At 34.0% G+C, this 16,123-nt stretch overlaps 1 protein-coding gene across 2 annotated transcripts in view; it reads right to left on the bottom strand.

Annotated features, from left to right (window-relative positions):
- Positions 1-1,418: 1,418 nt before the first annotated feature.
- Positions 1,419-16,123, bottom strand: part of TMTC2 (transmembrane O-mannosyltransferase targeting cadherins 2) — a 535,380-nt gene continuing 520,675 nt past the window's right edge. For both annotated transcript variants that reach the window (XM_051961459.1, XM_051961458.1), the window contains one exon: positions 1,419-4,248. In XM_051961459.1, the coding sequence (XP_051817419.1) occupies positions 4,069-4,248 (180 nt within the window). In that variant the 3' untranslated portion in view covers positions 1,419-4,068. The remainder of the gene's footprint in view (positions 4,249-16,123) is intronic.

The raw sequence follows: 16,123 nt of genomic DNA, 5'->3' as shown, positions 1-16,123 counted from the left end.
TTCATTTGGCCTATCTGTGTTTAACTTGTGGTAGAATCTTCAGAGATCATATTGGTCTGAACAGCCATAGTTGGACTACAATATAGTGATGTCATTTTGATCTTCTTTAAAATTGAAGGATGAGAAACAACCAACCAATATGTCATAGAGAGAGTTACTTAAGTAGCTATATGTAACAACTTTATCTGATTCTATGCAGATAAAAGATGGTACATTTTTTCTTAGCCAGGGTATTGAATATTTACTTCCCCAGTTCATAGTTCCCTGCTACAAAGTGTGGCTCTTTGCTTAGTGGATACAATCTCCACATGCTGTAAATGTTGTATTCCTATTTCATAAATATGGCAATTAATAGTATAATATAAAACAGAAGGCTCTGACCTAGAAGTGGCTACACTGAGGCCATTTCCCACTAGCTCCACAAATTTGGGGATTTGGGGAGGGGAGTATGTAGAGTTTTGGGACTAGGCATCTTGGCCAAACTGGGACATTTTTGTGTCTCTCATCATAATGCAATTCTATTTGGTTCCTAAATTGAGTCTTATCCAATTGGCAGTAAGTACCTATTATGTACAATATACTATGTACTGAAATAGACACACACACCCCTTCCTAATAAAACTGCCTATCCTCAAATAACTAGTATTCCCCTTTCATAGCTATAATCCCCCTAAAGAAAACTCCAATATCATTTCCTTTTAGAAATTATTATGGTACTTTGAGCAAGATTGTAATAAACTTTGCTCCAGGAATCCATAATAGCTATAAGAACTCAAAAGAACATATATTTGTGGCAATATTAAATTCTTACCCTACCAAGGGGGAAAATGCATAAATAGATAAGGCTATCCATGATAATTTGAGGATGCAGAGAGATCAGGAAAGGCTTGCTGTAGGAAGCAGCTTAACCTTGAAATAATTCTAAGAAACAGAGATGAAGAATGGTGGCGAGAGAAGGCCTTCCAGAAATGGGGGCACAGTCTATGCAGAAACATGGAAAGGGAATGGGGATATCAAGCTCGGTGAAAAATAGATTGGTTTGGCTGGAGTACAGATAATATGGAATGGAGTAATATGTCATCAGTTTGGAAAGATAGGCTGGAGCCAAATTGTAAAGGGCTTTAAATGCCAAACTAAAGATTTTGCATTTTATCCCAGAGCAATAGGCAATAGCAGAAGGTTTTTGAGTAGGGGAAAGATATGGTTTTTGAGCAGGGGAAAGATATGATCATATTTGTGCTTAAGGAAGGCGGATCCTAACTGCTGTGTGAAAAAGGATCAGAAAGGGAAGAAACTGGCAGTTAGGAATCTAAATTAGAAGTTTTCAATAGACCAATACACTTTTCTTAATGAGGCATATTAAAATGAAAGTATATATTACATGGCTACAATAGACAAAAATTTTGCAACACACTGTATTTGTTATCAATGCTTTATTGTTGAAAACAAAATTGAATTTCTCTTCTCTGGCACATAAAACAATTATTTCTACAAAAGGAAAGCCTACAAATCTTGATAATTTATACAAATAACAGTTTCTCAAAAAATAAAATTTTAATTTAGTAAACTTGTCTTGTGCTCTTTATTTATTTATTTTTAGCACTGTCTGCAATAATCCACCATAAATCCCTGAGCAGAGACACATATTTGTTGATCATGTTTTTAACTTCTTCCCTCCCACCCCCCCAAAGTTGGTTAGTTATTGAGCCCAGCCCTGTAACTGGAAAGCATCAGGGACATTTTTAAATATCCTCACATCTTTTGACACAGATCCAGTCCACAATGCTATGCAGATGCTATGTCAACTTGGAGTGACTCTAATGGGTAATCAATGGACATTCTTAAGAACCAACAATTTGAAAGGAAGAACAAAAAAGACAGCAAGGGGTTATGACCAGGAAGCAATCAAAGTTCAATAACCATTTTAAATAAATACCACAGTTAAAAACTGAATTCTTTCATATCTTTATATTAAATTCACTTTTTAAAAACTTTGCCATGAAGCAGTGGTAGAAGAAAAACATATTTCCACCCACCATCTTAGTTTTAACTCAGGCTTCCATGCCTCATTAGGAAAACATTATGATTTGATAGTCATTCATTTTTAAACCATTTTATCTCAATATTCTTCAGGATAATTAACATATCTTCCTTGAAAGGGTCCTCATATTTAGAAAAATGCTTATACAATTTGGCCTTACCAAGCTTAAGAAAAAATAATGCCACAAGAAGAGTACATTAAAATGATTTCTTTCACTGTGCTCTCCTGCCTAGTCAAAAACAAAAAGAAACAAACAACAAAAAACATATGGTGTTTGGAGACAATGTACAATAACTTATATGGATGTCCCATTTCCCTTTTAGCAGTTATCATATAAAAATGAAGTATGAAAGATAAAGCAAAGAAAAAAACTATTCTAATATGTAGAGGACTGGATTAACAAAAGGTTTTATTATTTTATTTTGTTTTCACGCTGGTCAAATAATAAATAAATAAATACATATAGAATTCTACAAGTACTTTCTCCAAGAAGTACTTGTAATGGGATGAAGTTTTACTATGCTGAGTTTTAGTATCAAAGTAGAATGTGACTTGTGGGGAACATCTGTCAATGACCTCCCACACTTTATATTAAAAGCCAAAGCTTTTACAAATGAGCACCCAGGTAGCCACCAATAGATAATTAAAGGGAATGGCAAATTCGCTCATGAAAGATGGTGTTTCTGAAGGAAGGAGAGCATTTGGCAAATGACCTAGAAAAATATGGGCCATAGTTCCAAAGTACTGCAGCTCCAATGAATTGTTTTTATAAAGTCATTCAGGAAGAGTATAATAACTTGGTAGCATAAATCCAAGCTGCAAGGATGCAACAGCATTGCTCTTGGTCATGCAGTCAAGAAATAAACAGTTAACCTTCTGACTGAATATTAGACCCAACTGTTTTGAGTGCTACACAATTAAGAGCCCTCATTACTCAAGCTTTTCATTCTAATCTTTTTTTTTTTTTAAGCAACCTCTTCTGGGTCGTACTAAACATATTCTTTTTGTTTTGCTTTGTTTAACTTTTTTTCCCCTAATAGCTGCTGGTTAGTTTGTGATTAGATTAGATTTGTAAATTTTGCTATGACTGAGTTTTTGCTTCAGATTGAATTTTGAATGGATAGTTTTGTTTATTTTTTATTATATTTCATCTGGGGAAATTATACAGTGGTTTCAAAATAAAAAATAATTTTTTTAGCAAGTATAACAATCTCTTACACTGATATAAAATTTTTTTCAGGAGAGAAGTTAGTGATAACTGGTTTAACCACTGAAATTTTTTTTTTAAAAAAGGATTACATATGATGTCTTTCACCCTGTTACAAATACAGGGGGTGTATGATTAGCTATATATTGCTTATTGTTTCTAGGACAGGCAAAGGAAGCACTGCTTGGAATAGTGAAGCTAGTGACATCAAAATAATAAAAAAAATATGATGTGCACTTGTCAAGGAGGAGCTGTAACTCTGACAGATCCTAACATATCAAAAAATAGTTCTGTAAGCCTCTGAAACTGATAAGCAGCCTGTCCTAAGGAGAGATGCAGCAGCAAAAGGACAGATTGCAAATGCAATGTTCATCAATTATAATCTCTACAAATACCTTAGGTTACTACCTTAACCATTTGTTTTGTCTTCCCATGGATAGATAGATGGATGCTGTGTTGTCCTCTCACAGTGCTGAATAAACAAGCTTATTTTCAAAATTGGAATAGAAAACCAGCAAAATTCTAACTCAGATTCCTTTTTGAGACCAAAATTTTCAGCTTTAAGCGCTCCGATTGAATTTATCTTTAATGGATGACAGTTAAATCCTTCATGAGGTTCCCATCATTTCCCTTTTTGGCATAACTGGTGCCAAAAGCAAGATTAGATCTTCCCTGAAGCCATGGTGACCGCTGCTGCTCTTGAGCATGAGGTCCATTGGGAGTTTCTGTCACACCACCTCCTGGAAGTCCTGTTCCATTTTTTTTTTTTTTTTAAGTCAGCTTGGAATCAAAAAAAAGAAGACGTTTCTAACCTCCTGGGTCATGTCTTAGAAGTCTTTAATCCTTGTTTTTCCATGATGTTCCACAGTTTGCGGAGGTTGGACTGGGTGATGACATCATCAGGTTTCAGCTGGAGGGCCTGCAGGTAGTTGGCCTCCGCTTTGAGAAGCCGGCCGTTGAGATGGAGAATGGCTCCAAGATTCATCAGGGCAGCCGGATACTGGAACGGGAGAAAGGAAGGGAAACGATTAAGAGGGCATTTCAAGTTTCCCTTCTCAAAAGACAAAAACTTCAGTCACTTATGCAAATTATTCCCTTATGTCTTGGAGGCATTTCATAGAAGCAATTTTACAATTTATACAAATAGACGAAGAAAACTAGAAGAAAAGTTTTCACCAAGCTGCTGTGTACTTTATTCCTTAAATGGATCAGGAGCCTGGAAAAAAGCATTTATTGTCTTTGTGTTTGTTTTTTTTTTTTTTTTCCTCTAATGGGGATACATAGACAATACATGAAGTCTTTATATGTGGGAATCTAGTTGGACCATATTTTTCTTGGGAAGAAAAGTTAAAAGCGGTACTATTTCAGAAGGAAAGAATTGAATTTTATTTAAATTCAGTGCCAAGAATTTTGAAAATAAGTGGGGGGAAAACAAACACAAAAGTGTCTTTCTATCCTGTTTCTTACCTGCATACATTCTTCCCATCCCAAGAAAATGGAAAGATGATGCAATAAGGTTATAATCATATTTTTATGGGAAGAGGAGGGAAAAGCAGAAAATTCAGCAGGAACTATCAAATGTTCCACATGAGGGGCCTAGCTTTGTCAAAAGTCAGCCATTCTGTTTATTGAGAATTTTTGCCTTTAATGCTTAATGGCACTGCTGGAAGAAAAAAATGTCAGAAATAGAAGAACTGAAACAGGAGCTAGATCTAGAATTTCATTAATACAGAGAATTCCAAGATATAAATGGTCCCTCTACTAGTTCAACTAGCATCTCTTCTGCAACCTAGAATGTTAGAGAAATGCCTAGGGAACTGAAAAAACAAGTCATGCAGACAATATAAAGAAAAGGTTTGAGTTTAACTCAGGTCCTCCATGTTCTCTGAAGGTAGCTCTCTATGCACCATACAATTATGCAATCAGAAATAAATAAACCACATGTAGCTCTAGCTTAATGAGAAGCATTTCTAATACAGGAGTTTTCTAAACCACATTTATATTTGATAAATAATTATAACTTACATTTATATAATACATATATTTATATTTACATTTATATATAGCACATGACATTTATATATAGCACAGTGTCAGATACTGTGCTATGCACTTTACAATTATCTCATTTGATCCTCACATCAATTCTGGGAAATAGGTGCTATTATTGCTTTATTTTTCAGGTGAAAAAACTGAGGCAGAGATTAAATGATTTCACCAAAGTCACACAGTTAATGTCTGAGGTTGCATTTGAACTCAGGTCTTCCTGATTTCCGGTTCAGTGATCTGTCCACTGCCCTGAAGACCAATACCAAAAATTGGGACTCAGATTTAATACACAAGATCATAAAAGGTTTTTTTTTTTTTTAAAGGCTAGCTTCAGTTGTGGCTTATTCTATTTATGAGAAAGTTTGTCCTCCTAATTGGCTTATAACATGACCAAAACAACCAAGCAATCAACAAACCAAAATGAAATAAAATGTTGCTTAAAGGAAAAAAATAAATGGAGTCTGAAAGCTATTCCTTCTCCTCTCTGTGCTTTTTCCCAGTACAATCTGGATGGCTACATAGCAAGCAAAAATTCTGACAGTTTCATAATTACACATTTCAAATCTCAGTTACTACTGCTCCCTTTTAAAGAGCAAAATCGGATTTCCAGGTGACAAACAATGGATTGAGCTCTAACACCTCAAAAAAAAAAAAGTATTATTTTAAACTTTAAGCACTTTTCTTTGCTTTTTACTTTTACTGTGACTTATTCTCTCTCACACACACACATACACGTACACAATGCAATTTTGTAGCTATATCTTTAACACCATGATTGCTACTTAACAACTAAGGAAACTAAGGCAGATTTATAGGATCATACAGTAGGATAAAGGCAGATTTATTATTAGATGTTGGCACCTTTGACTTTCCAGCTGTGACAGTCACATTGCCTTCATGCAGAGAATACAAGATAAGTAATGGTTGTCAAGTTAATGCTATAATCTATTTTTCAATTATAAGTAAGGAGCTATACAGAAAAGACTAAATTATCTGTGTATGGCTTGCTCACCTTTAAAGTTGTAGACTAGGATCCTCTTGACCCTGGACTATTTCTCTCAGGCATGAATTTGAATGCCTGAGAAACAAGGTCATTATAACTGAATATTTCAAATAACTTAAGCATCTGAGATTTTACTGGTTTGATATAGACAGCAACTCATCTACTTTGAACCTAGTTATCAAGGCTGGTCAACAGGTGGCAGAAGTACAATCTATTACCAATTCATTGGAAACCTTTCTGCAATTTAGTTAAACCTTACAGAGGTTACATCATATTAGGTTTCTCTTTTAAACCTGAATGAGGCATCACAGGAAGACTTTCATGGATTGCCAAAGAAAACAAATTCATTCCTTAAATGGCTATTGATGATAAACTCAGCCTCACACAGGAAAACTGTTGCCACAGCCATATTGAAAGCCTTCCAATTTAGTATAACCCAATAGGCTTTGGAGGCATATAGCCTTTGAGAAATTATCTGATGATTAGTTATTAGAGCAGCATCTTTTAACCTTAAGTAAAACATAATTTAGAAGTTATGAAGAAAGATAGGGATAGACCATTATAGTGAATAGTGCTAGATTGGAGTTAAGATAAACTGAGTTTAGATTCCACCTCTGAAACTTATTGTGTAATCTTTATCAAGTCACATTTCTGGGTGTTAATTTCATTACCTGTTAAATTAAGGGACTGACTAGGTAGACTTTAGGATTTTTTTAATCTCTAAATCCTTTGATTTTCCAAACTGAATATTTCTTCCAAAATTAAGGGAAAGGAGTATACCATTTTTTATAATTGTATTTTAATAGTATTTTATTTTTCCAAATACACACAAAGATAGTTTAACATCTACCTTTACAAAACTCTGTGTTCCAATTTTTCTACCTCTTTGCCCCCTCACCAGATAGCAAGCAATCTGATATAAATTAAACATGTGCAATTCTTCTAAACCTATTTCCATATTCATCATTCTGTACAAGAAAAATAAGATCAAAAGAAGGGAAAAACACAAGAAAGGAAAAAAAATATGAAAATACTATGCTTTGATTCACATTTAGTCTCCATAATTCTCTCTCTAAATGTGGATGGCACTTTCTACTCCAAGTCTTCTAGAATTGCCTTGAATCATCTCATTGTTGAAAAGAGCTAAGTCCATCACAGTTGATCATCATATTGCTATTACTGCGTACAATACTCATCCAGCTCTGCTCACCACTCAGCATCTGTTCATCTGAGTCTTTCCAGTCAGCCTGAGGAGCAGATCATTTCAATGCTAGTTTTCATTATTTTTTATCCAGCCACTGTTTGAAGATCATCAACCCTATATTCCACATTATATTCAAGCACAGTTTAAATATTTGATAGTATTTTTAAGAAATGAATGAAAGATGATTAATCCTATGGAAATCATATATATTTATCAATTTATTTCTGCATGGTAAAACCAGAGTGAAGCAAATATGAGATGTATTTGATCCAGTGTGAATATGTTTATGAGTACAATTTTAGAAATTATGTAAAAATTGACTAAATTCTGAGCCCAGGTCCTTTAGTGACAGACACGGTACTATTAAGTTTTTAATATTTCTGAGATGGGTGAAAATATATGTACAATTAATATAAATTATAGCAAAATCATAACTTTTTCCTTTTTTGGCTCTCTGTACATTCAGTATATAAATATGATGAAATAATATAGAATTATGACAATAAGTTGCTTTAAAAGGAACGTTAGCAGTTATCTAGTCCAAATCCTTCACCCCATACATAAATCCCCTTTAAAATATCCAAGAAAAATGGTCATCTGGTCTCAGCTTGAACAGCTTTAATTATGCTAAGCTCTGTCCTCTATAGCATTAAGAATATCCAGACCCTTAATTCCATTTTTAATAGGACAAGTTTTACTGAACAAATACAGCATTTGAATGTAATACTGTGGTAAAAGAAATGAGGAAAGGGCAGAGAAACTAAAAAGACTTGTATAAATTGATGCATCATAAAACAAGCAGAACCAGGAGAACATTTTTTAAATCCTCCCCAATTGAAAGTATTTTATTTTTTTCCAATTAAATATAAATATTTTTTCAGCATTCACTTATTATAGGATTTTGAATTCCAATTTTTTTATCCCCACCTTCACCTCCCCAAGAGGACCAGCAATTTGAGATAGATTATACATGTGTAGTAATATTAAATATAATTAACTATGTTGTAAAAAGAAGAATCTGAACAAAAGGAAAAAAATCATGAGAAAGAAAAAAAGGAAGAAGTGAAAATAGTATGCTTTAATCTGCATTTAGATTCTATGTTTCTTTCTCTGCATAGCATTTTACTTCATGTCTTTTGTATTTGATCACTGTATTGCTGAGAAGAGCTAAGACTATCATTGCGTCATTGCACAATGCTGCTATTACTGTATACAATGTTCAGCAGAACAATTTATACAACAGCAATAACATTGCAAAGTCTAATAACTTTGGCAGACTTAAGATCTCTGATCTGTGCAATGCCATCCATAATTCCAGAAGAATGAAATATAATAACCATCTCCTGACAGGTAAAAGAATCAAGGTGCACAATGAGACAAACTTTTTTTTTTTTGACATGGCAATTATGGCAATTAGTTAGATGTGATAATGTTTATTTGTTAAAAAGGTTTTATTTTACTTTTTTTTTTTTTGAAGTTTAGGAAATTGTTAAGTCTGTTAAGTGAAAGAACAAACTTAAGAAGATTTTAAGAACAGATTATCATATTTTCTTTTCCTCAAACCAATTTTTCTTTAAAAAAAAAAAACAGTTCTTTCTATTTCTAGTTTCTTATATGACAAAGATTAGAGCTCCCTTTCCATTCTGGTCACTTTATTTTAAAGGTTTCAGCCTGAAAGTGTTCTTACAAAAAATACTGTTTTGTATTGATGTTGAGAAAGCAGCATGATGAAGAGGAAGGAGAATTAGGTTTGAAGTCAGAAGCCCTGGGTTCAAATCTCATCTCTAGTGCCTCCCATCTATGTGATGTTGGGCAAATCACTCACTCTGAGTTTCAACTTATTCATCTATAAAATGAAGTAGCTGAACTCATAGAGTGAAAGGTTTCTTCCATCTGTGATCCCATGAATGCCTTTTAGCTTTAAATCTTATTGTGCTATGATTATAGTGTTGCTGAACATTCAACCTAATCTTCTCTACCTTCTAAAACACTGTACAAAAGGTCAATAAAATTCAGCATAATGAAACTAAAACATCACAAGATATATTTTCAAGAAAAGGTTAAACAGTACAGCATGGTACATTTATAAGAGTAGGAAAGTGGGATCAATTTTAGGATCATTTTCTAAAGCTAAAAGAGATCTTAAAAGTTACTTGGTCAAAATTCCTGCTTAACAAATAAGGAAATTGAGACCCCAAGGAGGTATGTCACTTACCTGAGGTCAGACAGGTTATTAGATTGAGATTTGCCATTTGTCTGTAAGTTCAATTTTTGTTTTCCGATACTGATTTTTCATATATGGTAGAAAAATTTTCAAAAGGGATTGAAACAAAAAACTTTTTTTTTCTACTCCACTTTTTTTTTTATTAACTAGAACCTTACTTGTCTAAGCATCTGGTTGACATTGTTAGCTGACAAGTGACTATAAAGCAATAAGGCTCTTCCTGTGTTTTTGGTGTAACTTGTATAACCCAATGAATGCTGTCCTTCAGATGTCACATTTGGCTGACTCTTCACTTACTTTAATAACACTTTGCTGCTTAAAACATGATCAGAGTGCTCCTTTTGAATCTGCCATCAAAGGGATGTTATAATATCCACAGGAAGAAATCAATTTCGTTATTTTATAGATACTTTTAAAAATCACCAAAATGGCATTCAGATTGACACCAAAAAATTCTTATACATTTCCTCAAATCAAATCTACCCTAAAAAAATGGAGACCCATCACCAAGAAGGAATTTTGAAAAACAAAATATAACAATAACAGCAAGTTTAATATATATAATGTACAATATTCAATGTGACACTTTGAATGGGACAATGATGATTTCACAGCATGTTCATTGGGGAAAAGAAGAACAATAATAAGAATCCCATTATTTTATCATCATGCCTCAGTGAAGAGGGGGAAGGAATAAACATTAATTAAAAACACACCATGTGCTAGGCATTATACCAAGTCCTTAACAAATATTATTTCATTTGATCCTCACAACAATCTTGGGAAGTAGGTATTATTATTATCTTCATTTTACATTTGGAAAAAAAATGAGGAAGACAAGAAATTAAGTGACTTGCCCAAGGTCATACAATTAGTGTCACAGATCACATTTGAATTCAGGTCTCCCTAAGACCAGGTACAGTTACTTTATTATTTTCCTGGCTACTATTGGTTATTTTTTTTTTTTTAATGCTGTAAAAACTCCAGCTTTTCAAGCTAATTGCAGAAAATCCTGGAAATATTTACATGAACTTATGCTGAGGGAAGTGAGCAGAACCAGAATATTGTATATAGTAACAATAAGATTATGTGATGATCAATTGTGATGGATTTGCCTCTTCTCAGAAATTCAGTGATTCAAGAAAATTCCAACAGAGTTGGGATGGAAAATGCCAATGGCATCCTGAGAGAGGATTATGGAGAAGAATATGGAGTAGAGCATATTTTCATCTTTTTGTGTGCTTGTTTGTTTGATTTTTCTTTTTCATGGTTTTCCCCTTTTGGTGTGATTTTTCTTACACAACATGACAACTATGAAAAAATGTTTTAAAGACTCACCCTTGTTTAATATATTAAATTGCTTGCACTCTTGGGGTTAGGGGAGATGAGGGAGGGAGAGAGAGAAAAAAATTGGAACACAAATGTCTTATAAGAATGAATGTTGAAAATTATCTTGACATGTATTTGGAAAAACAAAATATTATTGATAAAACAAATCATAAAACTCTAGCTTTTATTTCTCCTTGTTTCCTGCATATGTGTCCTGTCTCTACAAGTCGATTACGCAATCTTAAAGTTCAAGGTATACTGTGCTATATACTTCTACACCACCCAAGAATATTTAGCATAGTAATTTGGTACTGTAGGAGTCCAACTACCAGGGGGTGGAGTGGGGAAGCAATAAGTCTTTAGTTGGAAATATTTTCAGCAGCAAGGAAAAGGCTTTTCTTTTCTGACTTCAAGAAGTCTTTCTTTTAGTTCTGTGTTGTGTTCTTTAAAAAAATAAAAATATAAATATAAAAAATAATAAAAATAAAGATTTTTATAGGAATTTAAGTATTTAAGTAAAAAAACTAAATTAACTATCTTTATTAACAAAGCAATATGGTCCAACAGAAAAATCAATGAATTTAAAATCAGAGCGCCTAAGTTGAAATCTCAGACCTGCCTTGCACTGCCTGTGTAATCTTAGGGAACTCATTTCCTCTGTTGGGGACTTAGATTACTCATCTACCAGAAAAAAAAAGGAGGTTGAGAAAGGGGTTGGATAATATGACCTCTAAGGCTCTTCTCAGCTCTAAATCAATGTCCCTATGATTCTATATTCTCCCTACCTAGTGCAAAAATAAAAGGAAGTCTTTCAACTACGAAATTATTTCAGTTAATGATTTTTTTATAATTAAGAAGCTAAACATGGTTGTATGAGAAAGATGAAGATGCAAGCAACGTTTCCATATGAGCAAATAAGCAGCTGTGGATGATCCAAACAAAAGACCGTTTCCTCTAGCTTGATAACCCAAATGCAAGGACTTCAGGTGACTGCATGCCTGATTAAACATTGGCGTCAACACTCTCTGCCAGCTGTAACTCACAGGCCAGAAAAACAGCCAACCAGCCCTAATCGCTGATGTTTTTCCTTACACACTTTGTCTTTTATTGAAGACAGCTGATGAAACTTTTCAGCACATTAACAAAGGCAGTCAGCAGCTCTAACATAGGGCTCGTAGCTCTGCACAACAAATGACAGCACCTACTTCTTCACAGACTCCAAAGGAGAAACAGATCTTCCCTCATTTCCTTAAAGAGGACAGATGCTTTACATCAAATGGTCTGACTAGTGCTCTATTGAGGCAGTAAATGACGTCTTTCAGAGTCTATGGGGAATTCAGCCCCTATTGTGATATTCTTATGGTCTTTTGAGGATTCTTTAGCTCCAGGGAGAAAGCATCAGAATTAAAATCATGTGTTTGGCCAAAGTCCAATGTCAATGGGGATTGTTTCCCTTCTTCTACAAGGGGCAGCCCTCCTTCTCCCAATTCTGGCCAAATTCAGCACCTCGGTAGTAAGGCAAGCATGGTATTAGGGAATTAAAGCAATTGTGATTGAAGAGATGGGTCTAGATAAGTGGGTTCATTCAACAAATATTTATAAATATCTTCAATATGGCAAGCATCTGTAATACAAACAAAAATGGCTTCTTCCCTCAAGGAGTGTAAAGTCTATTGGATATTTCAAAATGTTTAATTAAATTGCTCAAAGAATGTGGATGACTACATATGGATATCATGGAAATTGAGAGATGCCAATTTCCTCAGTGGTCATCTAGCCTTACCCAGGCAAGAAAGAAATTCATAGTATGAGCTATCCAACAAATGATCATCCAAAGTCTAATAGAGATCCTCCAAGGAGGGAGAAGCCACCATCTCTGGAAGCAGATCATTCTACTCTTCCATAGTCCTAAATTGCTAGAAAGTGGTCCCTGATACTGAATCTGAATCTGCCTCTTCACAACTTCAATTCACTATTCCTGGCTTGGTGCACTAAGGACAAACAGATCAAACTCTCTGCATATACCAACCATTCAATTGCCTGACTGCAGCTACAACATGAACTGGAGAATAGCTGAATCAATGATGGTACATGAATGAAATAAAATATTGCTGGGTAGTAAGAAAAGGGGAGAGGGATTGTTTCAGAGAAATCTGGACAGTCTTGTATGAACTGATAGAGAGGAGTCAGGAGAACAAATTGTGTGTGTGTGTGTGTGTGTGTGTGTGTGTGTGTGTGTGTGTGTGTGTATGTGTGTACTAATATAACAAAAATGATTTTGTAAAAAATAAGAATTCTAACTATTACAGGAACTAGTCATGATTCCAGAGAACCCATAATAAAGCAGGTTCTCCACTTCTTGAAAGAAAGATGATGTTCTTAAGGAGAAGAGTAAGATATATTTTGGGACATGTTCAATATAAAACTATAATTTGTTTTGCTTAACTATACATATTTGTTACAAAGATTTTGTTCTTTTTAAACATGGTAGTAAGAGGGAGAAAACGAATATTTATTTATTTTTAAGGAAAAAAAATCAGAGTGCTTGAATAGTCATTTACAGAATATGGAATAACTAATATCGAAATGTTTTACATTTTTGCATATGTATAATCCATAACAAATTGCTTACTGTCTAAGGAAGAGCAAAGGAAAATAAAAGAGGAAAAGAATTTATAGCTCAAAATTTTTGAAAATGTTAAAAAATTGCTTTTACATGTAATTGGGAAAAAAACTAAAATATTCATAGAAAACAAAAGTAAGAGTATGGAAGCAAAAAATCTATTTTTATGTTACAATAAGAATGATGCTGAAAGTTCATCCATGGTTGTATAGAGAAGAATTACTAAGTCAATGCAGAGAATGAATCACTTGCCTACTAAATAAAAACTGAATAAATGAATAAATAAGTAAACAAGAAACAAACAGATGAGTGGAAGAATGAATAAATAAATAAGTGACTAGGTAGTGACTACATTGCTAAATACAGAGTTGGATATCAGGCTGGGCATTTTGACTACATGTTGAACCATTCATTAATGAATGAGCATTCATTAATGCTCACCTGAGACTAATTCCCTTGCTCCTACCATGCTCCTATCCAAGAGAATGGCAATGAAAGGCAAGAAATCATATTTGACCTCAAAAGCATATATGAATACTATTTTTTAAATCTCCTACTAGTTCTTTTGAGAAAAGAATTCCTAGGAAAGGGCACCAGACAATCTAAGCAAATAGGCATTGAATGACAGCAACATCATCATTCTTAGAATAATAGGAACAGTAATAAGGCAGTTAGTTGGCATGAAAAGAAATTCACAATATAAACTATGGATAGAGTGCCAGCTCTGGAATCAGGAAGACTCATCTTCCTGAGTTCAAATTTGGCCTCAGATACTAGACACTTAACCCTGTTTTCCTCAGTTCTCTTACCTATACAATGATCTGGAGAAGCAAATTCCAAATTACCCACTATCCTTGCCAAGAAAACCCCTGATGGGTTCACAAGGAGTCAGACACAACTGAAATGGCTAAACAATTAAAAATCTTAAGATTGTAGATTTAGACCCTAATGGACACAAACTTTAACCCCCTGTTTTGTAAATGAAGAAACTGAGGACCAGAGAAGTTCAAAGAGACTTGCCAATATTATACAACTAGTAGCTATGAGGCAAGATTTGGGCCTAGATCTCCCTAATTCAAAGTCTAGTGCTCCATTCACTATATTATGATTCCTCTTACTAAAATCAAAATTTCTCATGTAGGACTTGCTGCATCTATCATTTCTTTTCCTTCCTCCTCATTGTCTTACCCTCTTATTCTTTCTCCTTTGATGAAAAGTTAGGCTACTCTTTTATTATATATCTTTAATTTCATTAGAATAAGCAACTTCTGATGTGAAAATTCCCGCTATCAACATGAACTGGAATTGTTTGGGTACTAAAGCATTAAGTGACCTCCCCAATAGCATGTAGATGGCAAGTGTCAGAGATTATATATAAACCCAGGCTTTCCTGACTCCGAAACCCTCCTATCCTTTCTGAAGGAATACTTTCATTCACCATTTTTAGCCTACAAACTCTTCTATATCTGTGCTTCCATTCATTTCTACAACATCACCACCCACTCACTCTTCTCAAGCCCCTGCCATTTAGTTATCTACAATCTCAATTCTGCAAATATATCTGTCCCCATTGTCATAAGGGATTTCACATAAAATAGTATTGTCCCCATCATCCTCCTCCTTGACTTTGTCTAATAATTTATATCTTTTGAAACTCTACTTTCTAGAGACCACTTCTGTGGCAGTATTTCTTTTCTATTAATCCTCCTTTATGAATTGTCTTTTTTGGTTTAATTTGTCAGCTGTTCTTCCTTCTCTCTGAAATGGGATGCTTTTATAAGAAAATTTCTTCAACATTTCCTTTTTGTCTCCTTCTAGTATCTAATTTCATATGTTTGATTATCAACTCCTAGTCTTCATATATGTGTGTATGAACATATATATGGACAGATATAGATATTCTTTCAGTTAAATTCCCTATATTTCTATTATCAATTGATATCTCTACCAGAATTCTTCATAGTATTTTATCTTCACTATGCTTCAAACTATTCTTTTTATTTTTTCTTGAAATCCTGCCTCTCCCTCCACCTTCCCTATTTATATTGATGTTAATACTATATTCTCAGTCACCAAGACTCAATTTCTAATTCATTACTGATATTTCCCCCTTTTCTTCATCTCTCATATTTAATCAATTGCCAAATTCCATTGAACCTATTTTTACAAGACCTCTAGCATCTATTCCTTCATTTTATCTACATTTTTATACTCTGAGTTTAGACCCTCATTATCTTTCCCAGAGATTACTATAGAAACTTTTAACTTGTCTCCCTTCTTTTAGCTTCTTCTCCTCTCCAATCTGTTCTATAAATAGCTACCAAAAAATTATCCTCAGGATCTGGTTTGAACATGATATTTCTAGCATCAAAAACCTCCATGGATTATCCATTATTTCAAAGACACCACAGTGTTTCCCCCCAGCATCTGTTCCCAAACAACA

Source organism: Antechinus flavipes, chromosome 5 (genome assembly GCF_016432865.1).
Source record: "Antechinus flavipes isolate AdamAnt ecotype Samford, QLD, Australia chromosome 5, AdamAnt_v2, whole genome shotgun sequence".
Classification (NCBI taxonomy): Eukaryota; Metazoa; Chordata; class Mammalia; order Dasyuromorphia; family Dasyuridae; genus Antechinus; species Antechinus flavipes.
The sequence above is the reverse complement of the archived record's forward strand: the minus strand, read 5'-3'. Positions and strand labels throughout refer to the sequence as shown.